The 27,902-nt window shown below is 50.0% G+C and overlaps 1 protein-coding gene across 3 annotated transcripts in view; it reads left to right on the top strand.

Moving 5' to 3' along the window:
- The window catches only part of FBRS (fibrosin), a 115,429-nt gene that overhangs the window by 49,234 nt on the left and 38,293 nt on the right, over positions 1 to 27,902 (top strand). For all 3 annotated transcript variants that reach the window (XM_088462897.1, XM_088462896.1, XM_088462898.1), the window contains one exon: positions 27,393 to 27,556. In XM_088462897.1, the coding sequence (XP_088319023.1) occupies positions 27,393 to 27,556 (164 nt within the window). The remainder of the gene's footprint in view (positions 1 to 27,392; positions 27,557 to 27,902) is intronic.

A 27,902-nucleotide genomic window follows, 5' to 3' on the forward strand; every position in this document is an offset into this window, starting at 1 on the left:
GGTGTATAATGTGTGTGTGTGGAGTAGTGACGTGGTGTATAATGTGTGTGTGGGGAGTAGTGACGTGGTGTATAATGTGTGTGTAGGGAGTAGTGATGTGGTGTATAATGTGTGTGTGTGGAGTAGTGACGTGGTGTATAATGTGTGTGTGTGGAGTAGTGACGTGGTGTATAATGTGTGTGTGTGGAGTAGTGACGTGGTGTATAATGTGTGTGTGTGGAGTAGTGACGTGGTGTATAATGTGTGTGTGTGTGGAGTAGTGACGTGGTGTATAATGTGTGTGTAGGGAGTAGTGACGTGGTGTATAATGTGTGTGTGTGGAGTAGTGACGTGGTGTATAATGTGTGTGTGTGGAGTAGTGACGTGGTGTATAATGTGTGTGTGTGGAGTAGTGACGTGGTGTATAATGTGTGTGTAGGGAGTAGTGACTTGGTGTATAATGTGTGTGTGTAGGGAGTAGTGACTTGGTGTATAATGTGTGTGTAGGGAGTAGTGACGTGGTGTATAATGTGTGTGTAGGGAGTAGTGACGTGGTGTATAATGTGTGTGTGTGGAGTAGTGATGTGGTGTATAATGTGTGTGTGTGTGTGTAGGGAGTAGTGATGTGGTGTATAATGTGTGTGAAGGGAGTAGTGACGTGGTGTATAATGTGTGTGTGTAGGGAGTAGTGACGTGGTGTATAATGTGTGTGTGGAGTAGTGACGTGGTGTATAATGTGTGTGTGGAGTAGTGACGTGGTGTATAATGTGTGTGAAGGGAGTAGTGACGTGGTGTATAATGTGTGTGTGGAGTAGTGACGTGGTGTATAATGTGTGTGTGGAGTAGTGACGTGGTGTATAATGTGTGTGTGGAGTAGTGACGTGGTGTATAATGTGTGTGTAGGGAGTAGTGACGTGGTGTATAATGTGTGTGTGTGTGTGTAGGGAGTAGTGATGTGGTGTATAATGTGTGTGTGTGGAGTAGTGACGTGGTGTATAATGTGTGTGTGTGGAGTAGTGACGTGGTGTATAATGTGTGTGAAGGGAGTAGTGACGTGGTGTATAATGTGTGTGTAGGGAGTAGTGACGTGGTGTATAATGTGTGTGTGTGTGTAGGGAGTAGTGATGTGGTGTATAATGTGTGTGTAGGGAGTAGTGATGTGGTGTATAATGTGTGTGTGTGTGGAGTAGTGACGTGGTGTATAATGTGTGTGTGTGGAGTAGTGATGTGGTGTATAATGTGTGTGTAGGGAGTAGTGACGTGGTGTATAATGTGTGTGTAGGGAGTAGTGATGTGGTGTATAATGTGTGTGTGTAGGGAGTAGTGACGTGGTGTATAATGTGTGTGTGTGTGTAGGGAGTAGTGATGTGGTGTATAATGTGTGTGTGTGTGTAGGGAGTAGTGACGTGGTGTATAATGTGTGTGTGGAGTAGTGATGTGGTGTATAATGTGTGTGTAGGGAGTAGTGACGTGGTGTATAATGTGTGTGTGTGTGTGTAGGGAGTAGTGACGTGGTGTATAATGTGTGTGTGTGTGGAGTAGTGATGTGGTGTATAATGTGTGTGTAGGGAGTAGTGACGTGGTGTATAATGTGTGTGTGTGTAGGGAGTAGTGACGTGGTGTATAATGTGTGTGTGTGTGGAGTAGTGATGTGGTGTATAATGTGTGTGTAGGGAGTAGTGACGTGGTGTATAATGTGTGTGTGTGTGGAGTAGTGATGTGGTGTATAATGTGTATGTAGGGAGTGGTGACGTGGTGTATAATGTGTGTGTGTGTGTAGGGAGTAGTGATGTGGTGTATAATGTGTGTGTGTGTAGGGAGTAGTGACGTGGTGTATAATGTGTGTGTGTGTGTGGAGTAGTGATGTGGTGTATAATGTGTGTGTAGGGAGTAGTGACGTGGTGTATAATGTGTGTGTGTGTGGAGTAGTGATGTGGTGTATAATGTGTATGTAGGGAGTGGTGACGTGGTGTATAATGTGTGTGTGTGTGTAGGGAGTAGTGACGTGGTGTATAATGTGTGTGTGTAGGGAGTAGTGATGTGGTGTATAATGTGTGTGTGTGTGTAGGGAGTAGTGACGTGGTGTATAATGTGTGTGTGTGTGGAGTAGTGATGTGGTGTATAATGTGTGTAGGGAGTAGTGACGTGGTGTATAATGTGTGTGTAGGGAGTAGTGACGTGGTGTATAATGTCTGTGTAGGGAGTAGTGATGTGGTGTATAATGTGTGTGTAGGGAGTAGTTATGTGGTGTATAATGTGTGTGTGTGTGTAGGGAGTAGTGACGTGGTGTATAATGTGTGTGTGTGTGGAGTAGTGATGTGGTGTATAATGTGTGTGTAGGGAGTAGTGATGTGGTGTATAATGTGTGTGTGTGTAGGGAGTAGTGACGTGGTGTATAGTGTGTGTGTGTGGAGTAGTGATGTGGTGTATAATGTGTGTAGGGAGTAGTGACGTGGTGTATAATGTGTGTGTAGGGAGTAGTGACGTGGTGTATAATGTCTGTGTAGGGAGTAGTGACGTGGTGTATAATGTGTGTGTGTGGAGTAGTGATGTGGTGTATAATGTGTGTGTAGGGAGTAGTGACGTGGTGTATAATGTGTGTGTGTGTAGGGAGTAGTGACGTGGTGTATAATGTGTGTGTGTGGGGAGTAGTGATGTGGTGTATAATGTGTGTGTAGGGAGTAGTGATGTGGTGTATAATGTGTGTGTGTGGAGTAGTGACGTGGTGTATAATGTGTCTGTAGGGAGTAGTGACGTGGTGTATAATGTGTGTGTAGGGAGTAGTGACGTGGTGTATGTGTGTGTAGGGAGTAGTGATGTGGTGTATAATGTGTGTGTGTGTGTAGGGAGTAGTGACGTGGTGTATAATGTGTGTGTGGAGTAGTGATGTGGTGTATAATGTGTATGTAGGGAGTGGTGACGTGGTGTATAATGTGTGTGTGTGTAGGGAGTAGTGACGTGGTGTATAATGTGTGTGTGTGTGGAGTAGTGATGTGGTGTATAATGTGTGTGTGTGTGTGTAGGGAGTAGTGACGTGGTGTATAATGTGTGTGTAGGGAGTAGTGATGTGGTGTATAATGTGTGTGTGGAGTAGTGATGTGGTGTATAATGTGTGTAGGGAGTAGTGACGTGGTGTATAATGTGTGTGTAGGGAGTAGTGACGTGGTGTATAATGTGTGTGTGTGGAGTAGTGATGTGGTGTATAATGTGTGTGTAGGGAGTAGTGACGTGGTGTATAATGTGTGTGTGTGTGTAGGGAGTAGTGACGTGGTGTATAATGTGTGTGTGTGGAGTAGTGATGTGGTGTATAATGTGTGTGTAGGGAGTAGTGATGTGGTGTATAATGTGTGTGTGTGGAGTAGTGATGTGGTGTATAATGTGTGTGTAGGGAGTAGTGACGTGGTGTATAATGTGTGTGTAGGGAGTAGTGATGTGGTGTATAATGTGTGTGTGTGTGTAGGGAGTAGTGACGTGGTGTATAATGTGTGTGTGTGTAGGGAGTAGTGATGTGGTGTATAATGTGTGTGTGTGTAGGGAGTAGTGATGTGGTGTATAATGTGTGTGTGTGTGGAGTAGTGACGTGGTGTATAATGTGTGTGTGTGTGGAGTAGTGATGTGGTGTATAATGTGTGTAGGGAGTAGTGACGTGGTGTATAATGTGTGTGTGTGTGTGTAGGGAGTAGTGACGTGGTGTGTAATGTGTGTGTGTGTGTGTGTGTGGAGTAGTGACGTGGTGTATAATGTGTGTGTAGGGAGTAGTGATGTGGTGTATAATGTGTGTGTGTAGGGAGTAGTGACGTGGTGTATAGTGTGTGTGTGTGTAGGGAGTAGTGACGTGGTGTATAATGTGTGTGTGTGGGGAGTAGTGACGTGGTGTATAATGTGTGTGTGTGGAGTAGTGACGTGGTGTATAATGTGTGTGTGTGTGTGGAGTAGTGACGTGGTGTATAATGTGTGTGTGTGGAGTAGTGACGTGGTGTATAATGTGTGTGTGTGTGGAGTAGTGACGTGGTGTATAATGTGTGTGTAGGGAGTAGTGACGTGGTGTATAATGTGTGTGTGTAGGGAGTAGTGACGTGGTGTATAATGTGTATGTAGGGAGTAGTGACGTGGTGTATAATGTGTGTGTGTGGAGTAGTGATGTGGTGCATAATGTGTGTGTAGGGAGTAGTGACGTGGTGTATAATGTGTGTGTGTGTGTAGGGAGTAGTGATGTGGTGTATAATGTGTGTGTGTGGAGTAGTGATGTGGTGTATAATGTGTGTGTGTGTAGGGAGTAGTGACGTGGTGTATAATGTGTGTGTGTGGAGTAGTGATGTGGTGTATAATGTGTGTGTGTGGAGTAGTGACGTGGTGTATAATGTGTGTAGGGAGTAGTGACGTGGTGTATAATGTGTGTGTAGGGAGTAGTGACGTGGTGTATAATGTGTGTGTGTGGAGTAGTGACGTGGTGTATAATGTGTGTGTGTGGAGTAGTGACGTGGTGTATAATGTGTGTGTAGGGAGTAGTGATGTGGTGTATAATGTGTGTGTGTGGAGTAGTGACGTGGTGTATAATGTGTGTGTGTGGAGTAGTGACGTGGTGTATAATGTGTGTGTGTGGAGTAGTGACGTGGTGTATAATGTGTGTGTGTGGAGTAGTGACGTGGTGTATAATGTGTGTGTGTGGAGTAGTGACGTGGTGTATAATGTGTGTGTAGGGAGTAGTGACGTGGTGTATAATGTGTGTGTGTGTGGAGTAGTGACGTGGTGTATAATGTGTGTGTGTGGAGTAGTGACGTGGTGTATAATGTGTGTGTGTGGAGTAGTGACGTGGTGTATAATGTGTGTGTGTGGAGTAGTGACGTGGTGTATAATGTGTGTGTGTGGAGTAGTGACGTGGTGTATAATGTGTGTGTGTGGAGTAGTGACGTGGTGTATAATGTGTGTGTAGGGAGTAGTGACTTGGTGTATAATGTGTGTGTGTAGGGAGTAGTGACTTGGTGTATAATGTGTGTGTAGGGAGTAGTGACGTGGTGTATAATGTGTGTGTAGGGAGTAGTGACGTGGTGTATAATGTGTGTGTGTGGAGTAGTGATGTGGTGTATAATGTGTGTGTGTGTGTAGGGAGTAGTGATGTGGTGTATAATGTGTGTGAAGGGAGTAGTGACGTGGTGTATAATGTGTGTGTGTGTGTGTAGGGAGTAGTGACGTGGTGTATAATGTGTGTGTGGAGTAGTGACGTGGTGTATAATGTGTGTGTGGAGTAGTGACGTGGTGTATAATGTGTGTGAAGGGAGTAGTGACGTGGTGTATAATGTGTGTGTGGAGTAGTGACGTGGTGTATAATGTGTGTGTGGAGTAGTGACGTGGTGTATAATGTGTGTGTAGGGAGTAGTGACGTGGTGTATAATGTGTGTGTAGGGAGTAGTGACGTGGTGTATAATGTGTGTGTGTGTGTGTGTAGGGAGTAGTGATGTGGTGTATAATGTGTGTGTGTGGAGTAGTGACGTGGTGTATAATGTGTGTGAAGGGAGTAGTGACGTGGTGTATAATGTGTGTGTAGGGAGTAGTGACGTGGTGTATAATGTGTGTGTGTGTGTAGGGAGTAGTGATGTGGTGTATAGTGTGTGTGTGTGTGTGTGTAGGGAGTAGTGATGTGGTGTATAATGTGTGTGTAGGGAGTAGTGATGTGGTGTATAATGTGTGTGTGTAGGGAGTAGTGACGTGGTGTATAGTGTGTGTGTGTGTAGGGAGTAGTGACGTGGTGTATAATGTGTGTGTGTGGGGAGTAGTGACGTGGTGTATAATGTGTGTGTGTGGAGTAGTGACGTGGTGTATAATGTGTGTGTGTGTGTGGAGTAGTGACGTGGTGTATAATGTGTGTGTGTGGAGTAGTGACGTGGTGTATAATGTGTGTGTGTGTGGAGTAGTGACGTGGTGTATAATGTGTGTGTGTGTGGAGTAGTGACGTGGTGTATAATGTGTGTGTAGGGAGTAGTGACGTGGTGTATAATGTGTGTGTGTAGGGAGTAGTGACGTGGTGTATAATGTGTATGTAGGGAGTAGTGACTTGGTGTATAATGTGTGTGTGTAGGGAGTAGTGACTTGGTGTATAATGTGTGTGTAGGGAGTAGTGACGTGGTGTATAATGTGTGTGTGTGTGTAGGGAGTAGTGATGTGGTGTATAATGTGTGTGTGTGGAGTAGTGATGTGGTGTATAATGTGTGTGTGTGTAGGGAGTAGTGACGTGGTGTATAATGTGTGTGTGTGGAGTAGTGATGTGGTGTATAATGTGTGTAGGGAGTAGTGACGTGGTGTATAATGTGTGTGTAGGGAGTAGTGACGTGGTGTATAATGTGTGTGTGTGGAGTAGTGACGTGGTGTATAATGTGTGTGTGTGGAGTAGTGACGTGGTGTATAATGTGTGTGTAGGGAGTAGTGATGTGGTGTATAATGTGTGTGTGTGGAGTAGTGACGTGGTGTATAATGTGTGTGTGTGGAGTAGTGACGTGGTGTATAATGTGTGTGTGTGGAGTAGTGACGTGGTGTATAATGTGTGTGTGTGGAGTAGTGACGTGGTGTATAATGTGTGTGTGTGTGGAGTAGTGACGTGGTGTATAATGTGTGTGTAGGGAGTAGTGACGTGGTGTATAATGTGTGTGTGTGGAGTAGTGACGTGGTGTATAATGTGTGTGTGTGGAGTAGTGATGTGGTGTATAATGTGTGTGTGTGGAGTAGTGACGTGGTGTATAATGTGTGTGTAGGGAGTAGTGACTTGGTGTATAATGTGTGTGTGTAGGGAGTAGTGACTTGGTGTATAATGTGTGTGTAGGGAGTAGTGACGTGGTGTATAATGTGTGTGTAGGGAGTAGTGACGTGGTGTATAATGTGTGTGTGTGGAGTAGTGATGTGGTGTATAATGTGTGTGTGTGTGTGTAGGGAGTAGTGATGTGGTGTATAATGTGTGTGAAGGGAGTAGTGATGTGGTGTATAATGTGTGTGAAGGGAGTAGTGACGTGGTGTATAATGTGTGTGTGTAGGGAGTAGTGACGTGGTGTATAATGTGTGTGTGGAGTAGTGACGTGGTGTATAATGTGTGTGTGGAGTAGTGACGTGGTGTATAATGTGTGTGAAGGGAGTAGTGACGTGGTGTATAATGTGTGTGTGGAGTAGTGACGTGGTGTATAATGTGTGTGTGGAGTAGTGACGTGATGTATAATGTGTGTGTAGGGAGTAGTGACGTGGTGTATAATGATGTGTGTAGGGAGTAGTGACGTGGAGTATAATGTGTGTGTGGAGTAGTGACGTGGTGTATAATGTGTGTGTAGGGAGTAGTGACGTGGTGTATAATGTGTGTGTGTGTAGGGAGTAGTGATGTGGTGTATAATGTGTGTGTGTGGAGTAGTGACGTGGTGTATAATGTGTGTGTGTAGGGAGTAGTGATGTGGTGTATAATGTGTGTGTGGAGTAGTGACGTGGTGTATAATGTGTGTGTGGAGTAGTGACGTGGTGTATAATGTGTGTAGGGAGTAGTGATGTGGTGTATAGTGTGTGTGTGTGTGTGTAGGGAGTAGTGATGTGGTGTATAATGTGTGTGTGTGTGGAGTAGTGACGTGGTGTATAATGTGTTTCTACTTCAGGGTCCATAGGGGGTCCACAGGGTTGACCTTGGGGTATAGGTTGGGAACCAAATCCGGGCACCACGCAGTTAAAGCTTTTAGCTCCCAGGATGCACTTGGGTCCACTCTCCCTATAACCCCACCCCCCAGCCAGAGGCACCTCAGTTTAAGTTGGTGCCCGGCCGGAGTTGGGTCACCGTTACTGCAGGGGGGCTGCTTAGCAGCCCCTAAGCTTAAAAGAGTTTTATTTTATTATTCTTTACTACTCTTCAGAGCGGCAGCGTCAGACTGTCCAATGGACGTCTGAGCTGCCGCTCCTACACCCCGCCGGCGCTGCGACGCCAGTACAGATCTGGGGATCGCAGCGGGACCCCAGAGTCTGTACTAGCCGGGCTCTGGAGGAATCCCTGGGCTGCTGCCGGATCGACGGGGACAGGTAAGTCGCGTGGTCACCGCTTGCGGTGATCCACGTGTGAATATGCAGCCTTATGCCTCCGGTCTCTGGGGACAGACCGGAGGCGCTAGCAGTGGCGGCGGGCTCCCCCTCCATGGAGGCATACCCCGCGTGTCCACAGCCCACCAGGGATTATAGCGGGAGCCGGCATCCCGGGGGGTTAATTGCTAGCCAGGGGAGGAAGCCTTCCCTGTCTAGCGGCTCCTCCCCTCAGCTCAGCGCGCCTTTCAACTAGCAGTCTGGCGTCGCTGAGCTGCTCTTATCTCTCGGCCACTCCTCCTCTGAGGTCTCCGGCGGCCATCTTTACTGGCACATCGCAGACTCCCAGGCGGTATCAAGTGGACCGGTCCCCCTGTGTACCTCTCCCCGGCTAAAGGACAGTGTACACAGCGCTATAGCCCTCCCAGACACTGAATCTGGGCGGTTGATTGTAGCGGAAGGTGCAGTGAGTATAACTTTTCTGCATTGTATGTGACTATTGCTAGTGCTGCCTGTCTGTGACTTATTCTCCTTTACTGTCAGCTTATAACTATCCCTTTCCTTCTCCTACGGCCCGGCAGGTGTGTGGGGGAAGGGCGTTTTTCTGAGACCCTCACTTATATAAAACACGTATTTGTGGGGTCAGTCACATACTGTTGTGTGCTACACAGTACCATATCTGGGCTGTTGTGTCGCATACTGGTGAGTGCGCGGGTGTTAAAACCGTAATTCCTCTGGTGATACCTATTTCTTGTGTATTTACGGTATCATGTCTGATGAGGAGACTGAGCGCTCTGTGGCTCCTGTGCTATTTTCCTGCAGACGTTGTGCTGCTGGAGTTGATGGGGAGGACTTATCTCAGGATGGTCTGTGCGGGCGGTGCCAGCTGGTACCGGGCCCCTCCAACCCCCCTGTATCACAGGACCCTCCTTGGGCGATGTTTTCACAGGTGCTGGCGTCTATTGCGGACCGGTTATCGGTCCCATCAGCGGTCCCTTCTAGGGCGTTACCGCAGCCCACCATCCCCCATTCCCCGAGGGTTCCACAAATGTTGCGGTCTTCCCCCGGGGCCCAGACTGTGGGTCCTTACTCGGGACTGCCTGTGTATGTGCAGTCTTCCCCAGGGACGTGTCAGTCTGTAGTGCCTTTGCAGCCTCCGCCTTGGGTGGATGTTCTATCCAGCTCCGTACAGAGTCTGGCGGCTTCATCCTCGGCGTTTCAGTCCATGTTGCAAGGTGATGTGCCACCAAGGGTGTCTAAACGTCCGGTTGTGAGTTCACTAGCTGCGCAGTTGTCGGACTCGGAAGTGTCCTCAGATGATGGAGAAATCCATGAGGACTCTGACTCTGATGTCATGGGGCAGGAGGTGGAAGCTAAGTCTTCCATTAATGTTCCAGCCTTAGTTAGGGCGGTGCGGGCTATCCTGCATGTTGAGGATGATGCGCCGGCTCCTAGGTCGAAGTTTCCTAATTTTAAAAAGGCCAAGGTGACCTCAACTGTGTTCCCCCTGTCTGATCAATTATCGGATCATATGGCGGCGGCCTGGCAATTACCTAGTAAGAGGTTCCATCCATAGAAGAGGTTGGCGGCGAACTATCCTTTTCCTGAAGCTCATTGCAGGAAATGGGAAACTCCGCCGGCGGTGGATTCCCACGTTACCCGCTTGATCAAAAGCGCGACGTTGCTATTGCCGTCTATCTCCTCTTTGAAGGATCCCACGGACAGGAAGGTGGAGACTTGTTTAAAGTCCATTTATTCTCTTTCCGGGGCGGTGGCTCGCCCGTCCATGGCTATCTCCTGGGTGGCTAAAGCCATTGAGGCATGGGCCAATGCCTTGGAGGATACCTTTCCTGATGAGGCTCCGGATATCCAGAGAGCGTTAGTGGGACAGATGCGGGATGCAGCTTCCTATATTGGGGAAGCGTCTTTGGATGCCAGCCTGCTCACTTCTAGGGTGTCGGCTGCAGCGGTATCTGCTCGGCGCTCCCTGTGGCTGAGGTCCTGGAGGGCTGATGCAGATTCAAAAAAGGGTCTGGAGGCCTTGCCTTTTAATGGTGATTTACTATTTGGTCCGGATTTGGACAGAATAGTGGATACTTTGGCTAAGTCCAAGTCGGCTTTTCTCCCTTCGGCCTCTGCGCCGGCTAAAGTGAGGAGCTCTGCCTTTTGGTCCTTTCGGGTTCAGGGTAAGGCCAAGGGCCAGTCCTTCCCGAGACATTCGGCGACCAAGGCCGCACCCAAGCCCAAGAAGCAGGCATGGAGTGCTCGGCGCCCTTCTTCCAAGCAGGAGGATAAGCCTGCTGCCTGATGGGACGGGCCTCTCTCTGGGGGACCCCAGAGTGGGAGGCCGACTTCTCCAATTCGCCCAGTGTTGGCACAATACCACCACGGATGCCTGGGTTCGAGAAGTAGTCTCTCAGGGGTACGCCCTGTCTTTTCGGTTCAGGCCGCCCCACCAGTTTTTCTGTACGAGTCCTTCTCTGGACAAGACCAAAGCTGGTCAGATTCAGGTAGCTATAGAATCCTTGCTACAAGCAGGGGTCATTGTTCCCGTTCCGCAGTCTCAGCGCGGGACGGGGTACTATTCTACTCTGTTTCTGGTACAGAAACCCAATGGTTCTCATCGCCCTATCCTGAATTTGAAGTCTCTGAACAGATACCTCAGAGTTCCCAGGTTCAGGATGGAAACGTTACGTTCCATCATTCTGGCGATGGAACCCGGGGATTATATGGTCTCCCTCGATATCCAGGACGCCTATCTCCATGTGCCCATAGCACCGGCACATCAGCGGTATCTGAGGTTTGCTATCCTGAACCATCACTACCAATTTCGGGCGTTGCCTTTTGGCCTTTCCATGGCTCCGAGGGTGTTCACCAAGGTGATGGCGGTTATGGCTGCCCACCTTCGGGGTCAGGGTCTACGTCTGTTGCCGTACCTGGACGATCTTCTGCTGCTGGCGAGCTCCCCGGAGGTGCTTCTTCGACATCTCCACCTGACCATTGCTTGTCTTCAAGCACACGGGTGGTTGATAAACTGGAAGAAGTCCTCCCTGATTCCATCACAGCGGATGGTTCATTTGGGAGCCCTGCTGGATTCTCGTCAGCAGCGGATTTTCCTGACTCCAGAGAAGGTCTCCTCCCTGCAGCTGCGGATACACAGTTGCCTGAGCAGTTGCCGCCTGTCGGTCCATTCAGCTATGAGAGTTCTGGGGTCCATGGTGTCGACATTCGACATGGTGGAATTTGCCCAGTTCCATTCCCGGCCCCTGCAGGCGCTGATTCTATCGGAATGGAACGGGTTACCTCACCGGATCCGCTCTCAGATGCTGGTGTTGTCCGCGGAGGTTCGGCAGTCTTTGGCTTGGTGGCTTCAGACGGTGCATCTGGTCGAGGGGCGCCCCTTTTGGATACCGGACTGGGTCCTGCTCACGACGGATGCCAGTCTTCGGGGTTGGGGGGCAGTGACCGGCTCATTATCGCTTCAGGGTCGTTGGTCCGCGGAAGAAGCACTTCTCCCCATCAACATCCTGGAACTGCGGGCTGTGTACAGGGCCCTGCAGTCGTCCGGCCCCGCTCTTCACGGAAGGGCGGTTCAGGTGCAGTCCGACAACTCTACCACGGTGGCGTACATCAACCACCAAGGGGGAACTCGCAGTCGGGCAGCAATGTCGGAGGTGTCTCGCATTCTTGCTTGGGCGGAGTGTCACGTTCCAGCGATCTCGGCAGTCTTCATTCCCGGAGTCCTCAATTGGGAGGCGGACTTCCTCAGCCGTCACGATGTGCATCCCGGGGAATGGTCGCTTCACCCAGAGGTGTTTCAGCTACTCGTGGACAGGTGGGGGCTGCCGGAGCTGGACTTGATGGCCTCCCGTCACAATCACAAGTTGCCCGTTTACGGGTCAAGGACAAGAGACGCAGGCGCCTGTCTGGTAGACGCTCTGTCGGTGAAATGGACGTTTCACCTGGCGTATCTGTTTCCTCCGATATCCTTACTTCCTCGGGTTCTGCGGAAATTCAAGCAGGACGGCGGCACGCTCGTGCTGGTGGCTCCGGCGTGGCCCAGACGTCCTTGGTACTCCGATCTGAGGTGCCTCTCCATCGACGCTCCGTACCTTCTTCCTCAGCGTCGGGACCTGTTGTCTCAGGGGCCCTGCCTTTACCCGGATCTGGGTCGGCTGTCTTTGACGGCGTGGCTCTTGAGACAGCCGTCTTGAGGTCTAGGGGTTTCTCCAGTTCAGTGATTGGTACCATGCTTAGGGCAAGCAAGCCTGCCTCCGCGCGGATTTACCACAGGGTGTGGCGCACTTATTTTCAGTGGTGTGAATCCAGAAACTATGATCCGCAGGTGTTCCGGGTTTCCAGAATCTTGGAATTTCTTCAATCGGGTTTGGACCTCGGCTTACGCCTGGCCTCTCTGAAGGTTCATGTGTCTGCTTTGTCCGTGTGGTTTCAGCGACGGATTGCTACACTGCCAGATGTTTACACCTTTTTCCAAGGTGTTCTCAGGATCCAGCCTCCCTTCGTGCCTCCGGTGGCTCCGTGGGACTTGACGGTGGTACTGAGGGTCTTGCAGGATCCTCCTTTTGAGCCGCTTGAGTCGGTGGAGCTCAAGTGGCTGACGTTTAAGACCATTTTTCTCCTGGCAATTGCTTCGGCCAGGAGGGTTTCAGAATTGGGGGCGCTTTCCTGTCGCCCTCCTTTTCTGATTTTTCACCAGGACAGGGCAGTGCTCCGCACGCGTCCTGAGTTTTTGCCCAAAGTGGTTTCAAAGTTCCACATTAATCAGGAACTTGTTGTGCCAGCTTTTCAGTCACCTGATCTTTCTGCTGGTGAGGCTTCCTTGGATGTGGTCCGGGCACTTAGAATCTATGTGGACCGGACTGCTTCGGTTAGGAAGTCGGATTCTTTGTTTGTCCTCTTCGGTTTTCACAAGAGGGGTTGGCCTGCCAACAAGCAAACGTTAGCCCGTTGGCTTCGTTCAGTTATTTGTGAGGCTTATGCGCAGGAGGGTTTACCTGTGCCAGCCTCTGTTAAGGCTCATTCCACTCGTTCTGTGGGTCCCTCTTGGGCTGCTAGACGTGGCGCCTCCGCTGTTCAGCTGTGTAAGGCGGCTACTTGGTCTTCAATTCAGACGTTTTTGAGGTTTTATGCGTTTGACACCTTCGCCTCTCAGGATGCATCCTTTGGGCGCCGGGTACTCCTTTCAGCACAGGAGCGTCCCCGCCCTTAGTTGAACTGCTTTGGGACATCCCCAAGGTCAACCCTGTGGACCCCCTATGGACCCTGAAGTAGAAAACAAGAGATATGGTAAGAACTTACCTTTGTTATCTCTGTTTCTACGAAGTCCATAGGGTCCACAGGGCGCCCGCCCTGACGCACCTGGCTTCAAATGGGCTGTGTGGCTGGTCACCGGTTTTCCGTCTCCCATTTCTGTGAGTATGGTTTCTTGTGTGTTCCAGTCTTCCTTCTCTCTGTTTAGTCTCCTCCTCCGGCCTTAGCTGCTTACCAACTGAGGTGCCTGTGGCCGGGGCGGGGTATAGAGGAGGACGGACCCAAGTGCATCCTGGGAGCAGCAAAGCTTTAACTGCGTGGTGCCCGTGGATCCAGATCCAGCTATACCCCAAGGTCAACCCTGTGGACCCTATGGACTTCGTAGAAACAGAGATAACAAAGGTAAGTTCTTACCATATCTCTCGTTTTTCTGCCCAGCGGGTGGATCTCATAGCGGGAGTCTGGCTGTCGCCAGATACGAGGAGTCACAAAGGCCTCCTGTTTCCCATTCCCTGAGGGTCCTCACAAGTAATGGAAATCCCCTTCTGGGATGGATTTGTATGTTAATCATCGGGTTACAGGCATTAATACGCCTCCCATCCCGGCCTGGAGGATCCGTAGGTGGTAACTTTGCCTGAAATCAATGTATTCGTTTTCAGGGCCTGTTGCCCGTCCTACCATGACCATCGCATGGTGATGCTTTTGTGACATTTTTCCCCTCCAACACGTCTGAGGTTCAAATATCTTTTGCCGCTCACATAAAATATGCAGTGGTCATATGTGGGATTACCTCATGGGATGCCGGTCTTCTAACTTTCAGGGTTTCGGCGGCGTCTGTATCCGCCGCAGTACCCTATGGCTGCGTTATGGGAAAGCAGAGGTGCACACTCCTTCCATGGGGAAGATCTTGTTTGGTCCTGACCTTGACAAGATCGTTGCATCATTGGCAGTATCACTAATGGGGAGATACCGTCTTTAGCTACTCCCACTACATTCGGACTAACTCTGTTAAGTCTTTTTGTCCTCAGGGTCAGCCTAAAGGCCTGTTTTTTCCTAGGCTGTCGGCCTCCATGGGGGCCACCATATCCAGTACCGAGCAGTCATGGACTTCCGGACGACCCTATTTCTACACCTGAGGATATACCCTCAGCCTGACGGGACAGGTCTAAATCTGGGGAATTTCCAGAGTGAGGTACTGATTCTCAACGGCCTCTCATTGCTCAGGCAGCCTCCTCACAGGCATTGTTACACGGGCCCTTCTTCAGACCTGATCAGGGCCTTACAATCCCAGAAAGCTATACAGTCTTTGTGGTAAGCAGAGCTATTTCGGCCAACCTCACTATCTCAGTGAGGGACTGGTTGTTCTACTTTCTTTCTGGGGCGGTGACCGACTGGTCCTCCTTTGCCTATACTCTGTCTCAAATCCCTGAATCAGATTCCAACGGTGCCTTGACTCAGGTGGAATCGTCCATGCTCCATCATCCGATGTTTGGAACCTGGGGATTTTATGGTATATCCGAGTATTCAGGATACGTACCTACGGGTACATACAGAGCCCTCTCATCAGCATGGGTTCAGGTTTGCTGTGCCACAGCAATACTTGTAAGTTTCGGGCTCTGCCTTTTGGGGCTGTCCTCAACTCCACCGGGGTTTACCAGCTTTATGGATTTTCTGACAGTTCACCTGTTCAGTGTATCCGAATGCTCCTTTCTCTGGGCGGTCTCCTGCTTTTAGCAGGATCACCAAGGTACTTTACCGCCAGGTCAGGATAACCGTGGCTTCTTCTCTGCACAGATAATTAGTCAACGGAGAAAAAGTCCTCCCTGCATCCCTCACAGGGTTTTCTTCATCTGGGAGCACTGCTGGATTCTCGGAATCTGAGAATTTTTCTGGCGTAAGACAAGATCTCCACTCTTCAACTTGGAGTGTGCGGATATCTACGCAGTCGACATATGTCATTACTCTTTGTGATGCGCGGTCTTCCAGAGTGTCTACCTTTTGGTAGGGTGGAATGTGCTCAGTTCCATTCCAGGCCTTGCCATAATTGACTCCCCTCCAGATGGATCGAGTTTTTTCCATCGGATCGCTGTTCGAACGATGATACTTTCTCCGGAGGCGAGTTGGTCTCTGTCCGGGTGGCTATGGCCATCTCGTCCAGGGTGTTCTTTGCTAAAGACACTGTCTGGTCCGCATTCGTTTCGGGGCAGTTGGACGTCTGTCGCTTCTGCCCTGCCACTTAACTTGTTGATACTTTAGGCTGTCTTGGACTTTCACTCTGGCCTAACCCATATGTCACAGTAAACCTGAATAGGTTCAGTCCGACAGTGTCACAACAGTGGCTTCCATCTAGGCAACACTGGTAGTTCGGTGGCAATGTCAGGAATGTCACCCATTCTGACATAGTCCAAGGGTCTTCTCCTGGCTAACTCTGCGGTGTTTATTCCCGGAGCTCTCCATTGGGAAGCGGGCTTCCTCAGCCGTCACGGCGTGCATCTCGGGGACTAGTCTCTTCTCCAAGAGAGGTTTCAACTCCTGGTGAGCAGAGGGGGCCTCCCTGAGGTGATTGATCCTCATGGCCTTCTGACTCGATCACACATTACCGGTGTTACAGTCCAGCTCTAGGAGTACTGAAGCTACCTTCAGTGACTCTTTGTCAGTGAAGTGGTCCTTCCACTTTGTGTACCTGTGTCCTCCGGTCTCCCTTCTTCCTCGAGGTCTTCGGAAGTTTAATTCGGGACGGAGGGGCTTTCCTTCTGGGGGCTCCAGGTCGTCCCAGACATCACTGGTACTAAGATTTTCAGAGTCTCCTCATCGATGCTCCGTTCCTACTGCTTCACTATCTGGACCTGTTGTCTCAGGGTCCTTGTTTTTCCCTGGATCTGGATCGCTTGTCTTTAACTGCGCCCCTACTGTGGTCCTCGGGCTTCCCTGGCTCTGTCTTCATTGAGATGTTTAGAGCAGATAGGCCAGACTTTGCTGGGATCTGCCACGGACTGTGGCATACATAATTCTTATGGTATCGTACCTGTCGATGCGATCCTCCGGTGTCCAGGATTTCCAGATATTCTGGCATTCCTTCCGGCTGGCTTGGGTTTCACCCTTGGCCTGGCCTTCCTGACAGTGCGGATCTCTACACTGTCGGTATGGTTAAGATATGGAATTGCTCCGCTCTGGTATCCAGTTCATCCTTTGGAGTGTTTTCTGTATTATGCCTCCACTTGTCCTCCCTAGGGACTCCTGGGGAGTTAGTAGTGGTTCTTTGTTCCCTCCGGGGACAGTCAATGGAACCGCTGGTTGTGATAGCCATTACATGGTCTATTGTTTAAGCTCTCTCTCTCTCTCTCTCTCTCTCTCTCTCTCTCTCTCTCTCTCTCTCATGGTGTTTAAATCAACCAGGAGAGTGTCTGAATTGGGAGCGTTCTCATGTGGCTCCCTCTTCTGGAGGGCATCATGTCAGGTTGTGAGTTGCTCTCGCCCTGTGTTTCTTCTTAAAGTGGTTTTTAGGTTCCATATTATTCTGGAACTTATGGTATGGCCATTCAGTTCCCAGTCCTCTCGGCTGGTGTGGCCTCATGGACTGTGGTCCGGCCTATTTGGCTTTATGTGATCCGTTCAAGTTCCTTATGGTAATCGGACTCCTTATTGGTGGTCTGCGGTTTCTGGTTTTAACAGGAAACGATGGCCGGCCTATAATGAAATGTTGACTGTATGGCCTCGTATGTCTTCCTCAGTGGCCTACCCATGGGTGGGCATTTCTGTCGTTGAGGCTTGTTTTTTTTTCGGGCCGTGTAACCCTCGTGGGCGGCTCGTCGTGGCGCCTCGGCTGTTTTGCCTTACTAGGTGTCCACGTGGTCTTCTGTCCATACCTTTTTAAGGTTCTAGGCATTGGTTTCCTTTGCCTCTCAGGATGCTTCCTTTTTGGCGACGGATTCTCCTCTCAGCACAGGAGCGTCCCCTCCCTTGGTTGAACTGCTTTGGGACATCCCCAAGGTCAACCCTGTGGACCCCCTATGGACCCTGAAGTAGAAAACAAGAGATATGGTAAGAACTTACGTTTGTTATCTCTGTTTCTACGAAGTCCATAGGGTCCACAGGGCGCCCGCCCTGACACACCTGGCTTCATATGGGCTGTGTTACTGGTCACCGGTTTCCCGTCTCCTTTTCTGTGAGTATGGTTCTAGAGTGTTCCAGTTTTCTCTCCTCCTCCGGCCTTTGGCTACTTACAAACTGAGGTGCCTCTGGCTGGGGGGCGGGGTTATAGGGAGAGTGGACCCAAGTGCATCCTGGGAGCTAAAAGCTTTAACTGCGTGGTGCCCGGATTTGGTTCCCAACCTATACCCCAAGGTCAACCCTGTGGACCCTATGGACTTCGTAGAAACAGAGATAACAAAGGTAAGTTCTTACCATATCTCTTGTTGTAGGGAGTAGTGATGTGGTGTATAATGTGTGTGTAGGGAGTAGTGATGTGGTGTATAATGTGTGTGTGGGGAGTAGTGATGTGGTGTATAATGTGTGTGTGGGGAGTAGTGATGTGGTTTATAATGTGTGTGTAGGGAGCAGTGATGTGGTGTATAATGTGAGTAGGGAGTAGTGACGTGGTGTATAATGTGTGTAGGGAGTAGTGACGTGGTGTATAATGTGTGTGTGGAGTAGTGACGTGGTGTATAATGTGTGTGTAGGGAGTAGTGATGTGGTGTATAATGTGTGTGTAGGGAGTAGTGATGTGGTGTATAATGTGTGTGTGGGGAGTAGTGACGTGGTGTATAATGTGTGTGTAGGGAGTAGTGATGTGGTGTATAATGTGTGTGTAGGGAGTAGTGATGTGGTGTATAATGTGTGTGTGGGGAGTAGTGATGTGGTGTATAATGTGTGTGTGGGGAGTAGTGATGTGGTGTATAATGTGTGTGTGGGGAGTAGTGATGTGGTGTATAATGTGAGTAGGGAGTAGTGACGTGGTGTATAATGTGAGTAGGGAGTAGTGACGTGGTGTATAATGTGTGTAGGGAGTAGTGACGTGGTGTATAATGTGTGTGGGGAGTAGTGACGTGGTGTATAATGTGTGTGTGGAGTAGTGACGTGGTGTATAATGTGTGTGTAGGGAGTAGTGACGTGGTGTATAATGTGTGTGTAGGGAGTAGTGACGTGGTGTATAATGTGTGTGTAGGGAGTAGTGACGTGGTGTATAATGTGTGTGTGTGTGTGTGTAGGGAGTAGTGACGTGGTGTATAATGTGTGTGTGTGTGTGTGTAGGGAGTAGTGATGTGGTGTATAGTGTGTGTGTGTGTGTGTGTAGGGAGTAGTGATGTGGTGTATAATGTGTGTGTAGGGAGTAGTGATGTGGTGTATAATGTGTGTGTGTGTGGAGTAGTGACGTGGTGTATAATGTGTGTGTGTGTGTGTCGGGAGTAGTGATGTGGTGTATAGTGTGTGTGTGTGTGTGTGTGTGGAGTAGTGATGTGGTGTATAATGTGTGTGTGTGGAGTAGTGACGTGGTGTATAATGTGTTTCTACTTCAGGGTCCATAGGGGGTCCACAGGGTTGACCTTGGGGTATAGGTTGGGAACCAAATCCGGGCACCACGCAGTTAAAGCTTTTAGCTCCCAGGATGCACTTGGGTCCACTCTCCCTATAACCCCACCCCCAAGCCAGAGGCACCTCAGTTTAAGTTGGTGCCCGGCTGGAATTGGGTCACCGTTTAGTGCAGTGGGGAGCTGATTAGCAGCCCCTAAGCTTTATTTTTTTCTAAAGGACAGAGTTTTTTATTTTTCCTTTGGATTCTTCAGAGCGGCAGCGTCAGACTGTCCATAGGACGTCTAAGCTGGCGCTCCGTCACCCCGCTGGCGCTGAGACGCCAGTACAGATCTGGGGATCTCAGCGGGACCCCAGAGTCTGTACTAGCCGGACTCTGCGGGCGCCCAGGACTGCTGCCGGATCCACGGGGAGCAGGTAAGGCGCGGGTCACCGCTTGCGGTGATCCGCGCATTTGAAATGCAGTCCTGTGCCTCCGGTCTCTGGGGACAGACCGGAGGCGCCGGCAGTGGCGGCGGGCCCCCCATACCCCGTGTGTCCACTAGACCACCAGGGACTTAGTGTTCGGTGCAGGGAGCCGGCGTCCCGGGGGTTAATGGCCGGCCTGGGGAGGCAGCCTTCCCTGTTACAGTGGCTCCTCCCCTCAGCTCAGCGCGCCTTTCAGTATTATAGTCTGGCGTCGCTGAGCTGCTTCCTCCACGGGCCACGCTTCTTCTGAGGTCTCCAGCGGCCATTTTCTCTGTGGTGCAGCAGAGATCTCCGGAGATGGCAGTGAGCCCAGTCCCCCTGCGTACCTCACCATTAGGTCAGTGTACACAGCGCTGTAGCCTTCCCAGACACTGAATCTGGGTAAGTTGCATGCAGTGTAATAGTGCAGTATATTATATGACATGTTTATGTATATATGTATATATCTGCATTGTATGTGACTTATGCTAGTGCTGACTGTCTGTACTTTATTCTCTCACCTGTCAGTGTATATCTATCCCTTTTCTTTATCTGCCCTAATACATCTGTACTTGGGGTGGTTCTGAGACCTCACATTTATATACTTGTTAATATTTGTGAGGTTTGTCACATACTGTTGCGTGCTGCACGTTGCCATATTTTGAGTGGAACTGTGTGTTGCATACGCTGAAAATGGGTCCCTGCAGCTAATTTTTGGCATCAGTCAGGACCAGTATAGCGCTGCTTGATCACAAGATTGGTCAGATATGTCTGACCAGGAGATGGAGCGTTATACTGCACCCATTTTTACTATCCTGCAAGCCATGTGCTGCAGGTGTTAGTGCGGAGGATTTAACTCTTAAAGGGTTCTGTATGTGGCGTCATCGGGTGCCGGCCCCTTTCACGACCCCCTTAGGCGGTTTGTTTTCTCGGGATCCTCTTAATTGCGGATCGCCGGGCGGGCCCCATTGTTGTACCTCACTTGGGGTTACTTCACCATAATGCCCTTTTTTATCTCAGGGTATCTCGCAGTTTCTTGCACATCCCCTGTGACACAGACTATCACTCCCTGCAGGGGTTTTTTGAGTATATGAATTCCCCCTGGTGCCACAATAGTCTGTCATTCCCCTTGCAGGGATTACCACAACAGCCACCCTGGGTGGATGACGTTTTTCTATGAAACGCAAATTGGCGTGGTTGACGCCCTGTGGTTACTTCCCACTTGGCTCTACCGTGAACTGGATACTGTTTTGGGCTCTTTCCCTCTTACACGGGGGGAAGCCTATTTCAGGTATTATTATCCCTGCTTTCGGGCTGGTAGCAGATCCATTCTGGTTAGAGTGAATGTTGACCTGCACCTGTATCATACACCCTCAGTATTACGTGCCTTCTGGGTCCCTGTTGCTGACTAGCGGGTGGATCGCATGGCGGGACTCTGGCTGTTGCCAGATATGAGGTATTACAACAGTGTTTGGTCTCCTGTCCCAAATTCCCTGAGGGTCATCACGAGCCCCTCCTGGGGGGGATGGGCGTGTTACTCGTCTGATTACAGACGTTACTACGCCTCCCATTCCTGCGTGGTCGGATTCTTCTGATCCGTAGGTAGTAACTCTGCCTGAAATCAGTATACTCGCTTTCAGGGGTTGTTACCCATCATACCATGGCTATAGCATGGTTGGTTAATACTATTGCATACTGAGCTGATGCATTTGTAATGTTTTTTCCCCTCCAACACGTCTGGGGTTCAAATGTATTTGGTCGCTCACGTAATATATGCAGTTGTCATAGGTGGAAATGCCTATATTGGATACCAGTCTCCTAACTTTCAGAGTTCCGGCTGCGATGATATCCTCCGTAATACCCTATGGCTGCGCTCTGGGAATGCAGAGGTGCAGATACCATCTATAGGGTATATCTTGTTGGGTCCTGACCTTGACAGTGGCAGTACAAATTTCCCGCTGTCAGCTATGCCCACTACAGGGCCTCAGACTATTAAGTCTTTTTGTCCCCTGGGTCAGCCTAAAGGTCTGTTTCTTCATAGACTGTCGGCCTTTACAAGGGTCGACATATCCAGTTCCGAGCAGGCCTGGACTGCCAGCCGATCCTGCTTCTGAACCTACGGATATATCTTCAGCCTGACGAGACAGGCCTACCACTGGGAGATGGCGATTTTCTCAGTTTGCCCGGTACTAGTGTCTAGTTGCTGCGGCTACGTGGGTAGGAGGGTACGCACTCTCTTTGCTCAGGCGGCCTATTTCCATGTGATGGTACTCAGGCCCTTATTCGGAACAGGGCCTTACAAATCCAGAAAGCTATACAGTTGTTGCGGTAAGCGGAGCTAATTGGGCCATCCCCACTTTCTCAGCGAGGGACTGGTTGTTCTGCTTTCTTTCTGGTGCGGTGGCTGAATGGTCCTCTTTGGCCTATTCTCTGTCTCATTTCCCTGAACCAGTTCCTAAAGCTACCTGGGCTCAGGAAACAATCCCTATGCTCCATCATACTATGTGTGGAACCTGGGGACTTTATGGTATCACTGGATATACAGGACGCGTGCCTACGGGTACTTACAGAGACCTTACCTCAGCATGGACTGAGGTTTGCTGTATCTCAGCACTTACGAGTTTTCGGGCTCTGCCTGTTGGGACTGCTCTCAGCCCCACAGGGGTTTACCAGCGTTTTGGATTTTCTGACAGTTCTTCTGTTCAGTATATCCCAATGCTCCTGTACCTGGATGGCCTCCTGCTCTTAGCAGGATCACCGGGGTACTTTACAGCCGGGTCAGGTTGACTGTGGCTTCTTCAGGGTGCAGACGTTTAATCAATGGGGAAAAAGTCCTCCCTGCATCCCTCTCTGGGTATTCTTCACCTAGGAGCCCTGCTGGATTCTCAGAAACTGAGAATTCTTCTGGCGTAAGACGGCATCTCCACTCTTCCATTAGGAGTACATGGATGTCTGCGCAGTCGACATATGTCTTTACACTCTGGGATGCATGGTCCACTATTCAGTGTCTGCCTTTGGAAGGGTGGAATGGGCTTAATTCCATTCCATGCCTTTCCATAATTGGCTTATCTCCAGATGGAACAAGTTTTTTCTGTCTGATCACTGTTCAAACGATGATGCTCTCCCCGGAGGCAAGTCAGTCCCTTTTTGGGTGACTATGGCCATCTCGTCCAGGGTATTCTTTGCTAAGGACAGTGTCTGGTTCGCATCCATTTCAGTGCAGTTGGATGTCTGTCGATTCCACCCTGTCAATTAACTTGTTGGAACTTTAGCCTGTCTTGGGCCTTCACTCTGGCATAGCCCTTGTTTCCCGGTGAACCTGAAAAAGTTCAGTCCGACAGGGTCAGAACAGTGGCTTTCTTTTTAGCAATACTGTTCGTTGGGTGGCAATGTCAGGTATGTCATACATTCAGACATTGTCTGAGGGTCTCCTCCAGTCCATCTAGACAGTGTTCATTTCAGGTGCTCTCCATTGGGAAGCGGGAGTCCTCAGCCGTCACGACGTGCATCCAGGGGACTAGTCTCTTCCCCAAGAGAGGTTTCATCTCCTGGTGAGCAGGGGGGGGGGGGCCCTCCTGAGGTGACACTCATGGCCTTCTGACTCTATCACACTATGGTGTTACAGTCCAACTCTGGGGATTCTGAAGCAACCTTCAGTGACTCTTTGTCGGTGAAGGGGTTCTTCCAATTTGCGTACCTGTGTTCTCCAGTCTCCATTCTTCCTCGAGGGAAGTGTTTCTATCGAGACAGAGATGCTTTCCTGCTGGTGGCTCCTGATTGCCCCAGATGTCAGGGGTACTTGGTTTTTCGGAGTCTCTCCATCGATACTCCATTCCTGATGCTTCACTGCCCGGACCTGTTGTCTCAGGGTCCTGGGGTTTGCCTTGGACCTGGGTAGTTTGTCTTTGACTGCGTCCCTACAGTGGTCTTACGGCTTCCCTGGCTTTGTCATCGTTGGAATGATTAGAGCACATGGATCAGCTTTTTCTGGGACCTACCACAAACTGTGGCAGCCATAATTCTTATGGTATTATACCTGTCGATATGATCCTCTGGGGTCCAGGATTTCCAGATATTCTGGCATTCCTTCCGGCTGGCTTGGGTTTCACCCTCGGCCTGGCCTTCCTGACAGTGCGGATCTCTACACTGTCAGTATGATTAAGATATGGAATTGCTCCGCTCTGATATCCAGTTCATCCTTTGGAGTGTTTTCTGGATTATGCCTCCATTTGTCCTCCCTAGGGACTCCTTGGGAGTTAGTAGTGGTTCTTCGTTAACTCCGGGGAAAGTTAATGGAACCGCTGGTTGTGATAGCCATTACATGGTCTATTGCTTTGGCTTTCTCTCTTTCTCTCAGGGAGTTTATATCACCCAGGTGAGTGTCGGAATTGGGAGCGTTCTCATGTGGCTCCCTCTTCTGGAGGGCATCTTGTCAGGGTGTGAGTTGCTCTCACCCTGTGTTTCTTCTTAGTGATTTTTAGGTTCCCTATTATTCTGGAACTTATCGTGAGGCCATTCAGTCCCCAGTCCGCTCGGCTGGTGTGGCCTCATTGACTGTGGTCCGGCCTCTGTGGATTTATGTGATCCGTTCAGGTTCCTGACGGAAATCGGACTCCTTATTGGTGGTCTGAAATTTCTGGTTTTAACAGGGAAGGATGGCCGACCTATGGCCAAATGTTGGCTGGACGGCCTCATATGTCTTCTTCAGGGGCCTACCCATGGGTAGGCCTTTCTGTTGTTGATGCTTGTTTTTTCTCGGGCCATGTAACCCTCGTGGGTGGCTCGCTGTGGCACCTTGGCTGTTTTACCTTGCTAGATGGCCACGTGGTCTTCTGTCCACACCTTTTTAAGGTTCTAGGCATTGGTTTCCTTTGCCTCTCCGGATGCTTCCTTTTTGGCGGCGGATTCTCCTCTCCGCACAGGAGCGTCCCCTCCCTTGGTTGAACTGCTTTGGGACATCCCCAAGGTCAACCCTGTGGACCCCCTATGGACCCTGAAGTAGAAAACAAGAGATATGGTAAGAACTTACCTTTGTTATCTCTGTTTCTACGAAGTCCATAGGGTCCACAGGGCGCCCGCCCTGACTCACCTGGCTTTGAATGGGCTGTGTGGCTGGTCACCGGTTTTCCGCCTCCCATTTCTGTGAGTATGGTTATCGAGTGTTCCAGTTTTCTCTCTCTTTTTCTCTCCTCCTCCGGCCTTTGGCTACTTACAAACTGAGGTGCCTCTGGCTGGGGGGCGGGGTTATAGGGAGAGTGGACCCAAGTGCATCCTGGGAGCTAAAAGCTTTAACTGCGTGGTGCCCGGATTTGGTTCCCAACCTATACCCCTAGGTCAACCCTGTGGACCCTATGGACTTCGTAGAAACAGAGATAACAAAGGTAAGTTCTTACCATATCTCTTGTTGTGTGTGTGTGTAGGGAGCAGTGATGTGGTGTATAATGTGTGTGTAGGGAATAGTGACGTGGTGTATAATGTGTGTGTAGGGAGTTGTGATGTGGTGTATAATGTGTGTGTAGGGAATAGTGACGTGGTGTATAATGTGTGTGTGTGTAGGGAGTAGTGACGTGGTGTATAATGTGTGTGTGTAGGGAGTAGTGACGTGGTGTATAATGTGTGTGTGTGTGTAGGGAGTAGTGACGTGGTGTATAATGTGTGTGTGTAGGGAGTAGTGACGTGGTGTATAATGTGTGTGTGTGTGTAGGGAGTAGTGACGTGGTGTATAATGTGTGTGTGTAGGGAGTAGTGACGTGGTGTATAATGTGTGTGTGTAGGGAGTAGTGACGTGTATAATGTGTGTGTGTAGGGAGTAGTGACGTGGTGTATAATGTGTGTGTGTGTAGGGAGTAGTGACGTGGTGTATAATGTGTGTGTGTAGGGAGTAGTGACGTGGTGTATAATGTGTGTGTGTGTGTGTAGGGAGTGGTGACGTGGTGTATAATGTGTGTGTAGGGAGTAGTGATGTGGTGTATAATGTGTGTAGGGAGTAGTGATGTGGTGTATAATGTGTGTAGGGAGTAGTGACGTGGTGTATAATGTGTGTGTGTGGGGAGTAGTGACGTGGTGTATAATGTGTGTGTGTAGGGAGTAGTGATGTGGTGTATAATGTGTGTGTGTAGGGAGTAGTGACGTGGTGTATAATGTGTGTAGGGAGTAGTGATGTGGTGTATAATGTGTGTGTAGGGAGTAGTGATGTGTATAATGTGTGTGTAGGGAGTAGTGACGTGGTGTATAATGTGTGTGTAGGGAGTAGTGACGTGGTGTATGTGTGTGTAGGGAGTAGTGATGTGGTGTATAATGTGTGTGTGTGTAGGGAGTAGTGACTTGGTGTATAATGTGTGTGTGTAGGGAGTAGTGACGTGATGTATAATGTGTGTGTAGGGAGTAGTGACGTGGTGTATAATGTGTGTGTAGGGAGTAGTGACGTGGTGTATAATGTGTGTATGTAGGGAGTAGTGATGTGGTGTATAATGTGTGTGTAAGGCGTAGTGACGTGGTGTATAATGTGTGTGTAGGGAGTAGTGACGTGGTGTATAATGTGTGTGTGTAGGGCGTAGTGACGTGGTGTATAATGTGTGTGTGTGTAGGGAGTAGTGACTTGGTGTATAATGTGTGTGTGTAGGGAGTAGTGACGTGATGTATAATGTGTGTGTAGGGAGTAGTGACGTGGTGTATAATGATGTGTGTAGGGAGTAGTGACGTGGTGTATAATGTGTGTGAAGGGAGTAGTGACGTGATGTATAATGTGTGTGAAGGGAGTAGTGACGTGGTGTATAATGTGTGTGTAGGGAGTAGTGACGTGGTGTATAATGTGTGTGTGTAGGGCGTAGTGACGTGGTGTATAATGTGTGTGTGTGTGTGTAGGGAGTAGTGACGTGATGTATAATGTGTGTGTAGGGAGTAGTGACGTGGTGTATAATGATGTGTGTAGGGAGTAGTGACGTGGTGTATAATGTGTGTGAAGGGAGTAGTGACGTGGTGTATAATGTGTGTGTAGGGAGTAGTGACGTGGTGTATAATGTGTGTGTAGGGAGTAGTGACTTGGTGTATAATGTGTGTGTGTGTGTAGGGAGTAGTGACTTGGTGTATAATGTGTGTGTGTAGGGAGTAGTGACTTGGTGTATAATGTGTGTGTGTAGGGAGTAGTGACTTGGTGTATAATGTGTGTGTAGGGAGTAGTGACGTGGTGTATAGTGTGTGTGTAGGGAGTAGTGACGTGGTGTATAATGTGTGTGTAGGGAGTAGTGACGTGGTGTATAATGTGTGTGTGTGTAGGGAGTAGTGACGTGGTGTATAAGCCAGTGGGGCTGCAGGGAGCGGTATGTACCAGTGGGGGGTGTAGGGAGCGGTATGTACCAGTGGGGGGTGTAGGGAGCGGTATGTACCAGTGGGGAGTGTAGGGAGCTTGATGTGCCAGTGGGGGGTGTAGGGAGCTTGATGTGCCAGTGGGGGGCTGTAGGGAGCTTGATGTGCCAGTGGGGGGCTGTAGGGAGCTTGATGTGCCAGTGGGGGGCTGTAGGGAGCTTGATGTGCCAGTGGGGGTCTGTTGGGAGCTTGATGTGCCAGTGGGGGGCTGTAGGGAGCTTGATGTGCCAGTGGGGGGCTGTAGGGAGCTTGATGTGCCAGTGGGGGGCTGTAGAGAGCGGTATGTACCAGTGGGGGGTGTAGGGAGCGGTATGTACCAGTGGGGGTGTAGGGAGCGGTATGTACCAGTGGGGGTGTAGGGAGCGGTATGTACCAGTGGGGGTGTAGGGAGCGGCATGTGCCAGTGGGGGGCTGTAGGGAGCGGCATGTGCCAGTGGGGGGGCTGTAGGGAGCGGCATGTGCCAGTGGGGGGCTGTAGGGAGCGGCATGTGCCAGTGGGGGACTGTAGGGAGCGGCATGTACCAGTGGGGGGCTGTTGGGAGCGGCATGTACCAGTGGGGGGCTGTAGGGAGCGGTATGTGCCAGTGGGGGGCTGTAGGGAGCGGTATGTGCCAGTGGGGGGCTGTAGGGAGCGGTATGTGCCACTGGGGGTGTAGGGAGCGGTATGTACCAGTGGGGGTGTAGGGAGCGGCATATAACAGTAGGGATGAGGGGAGTACTGATATTACCTTGGTTATAATATGTTGTCTTTTCTCCTATGTTACCAGAACATCACAACATCGGACTAGAAATGGGATCTCGGTTCCTGGCGGCTCCAGGTGGCGCCGCTGAGATTGGTCCTGCGGTCAGACCTATGTACCAGTTCCACCAGCACAACCACCAGCATACGCACCAGCACACACACCAGCACTTCACACCCTATCCCCCCAATGTGAGTGTGACGCCATAGCCTGTGCCCACACCTTCTCTATCCTCATGCCACCTGTGCTGTACCCGCTCTTCTCTCCCTCTGTAACCGCTCTCATCAGAGGCCTCCTCCTCCCAATGTGTGTGTGTGACGCCATAGCCTGAGATGTAACTACTTGTCCTGTGCCCACACCTTCTCTATCCTCATGCCACCTGTGCTGTACCCGCTCTTCCCACCCTCTCCCTCTGTAACCGCTCTCATCAGAGGCCGCCTCCTCCCAATGTGTGTGTGTGACGCCATAGCCTGAGATGTAACTACTTGTCCTGTGCCCACACCTTCTCTATCCTCATGCCACCTGTGCTGTACCCGC

This window comes from Taudactylus pleione, unplaced genomic scaffold, assembly GCF_031769625.1.
Source record: "Taudactylus pleione unplaced genomic scaffold, aTauple2 ptg001287l, whole genome shotgun sequence".
NCBI classification, from domain to species: Eukaryota; Metazoa; Chordata; class Amphibia; order Anura; family Myobatrachidae; genus Taudactylus; species Taudactylus pleione.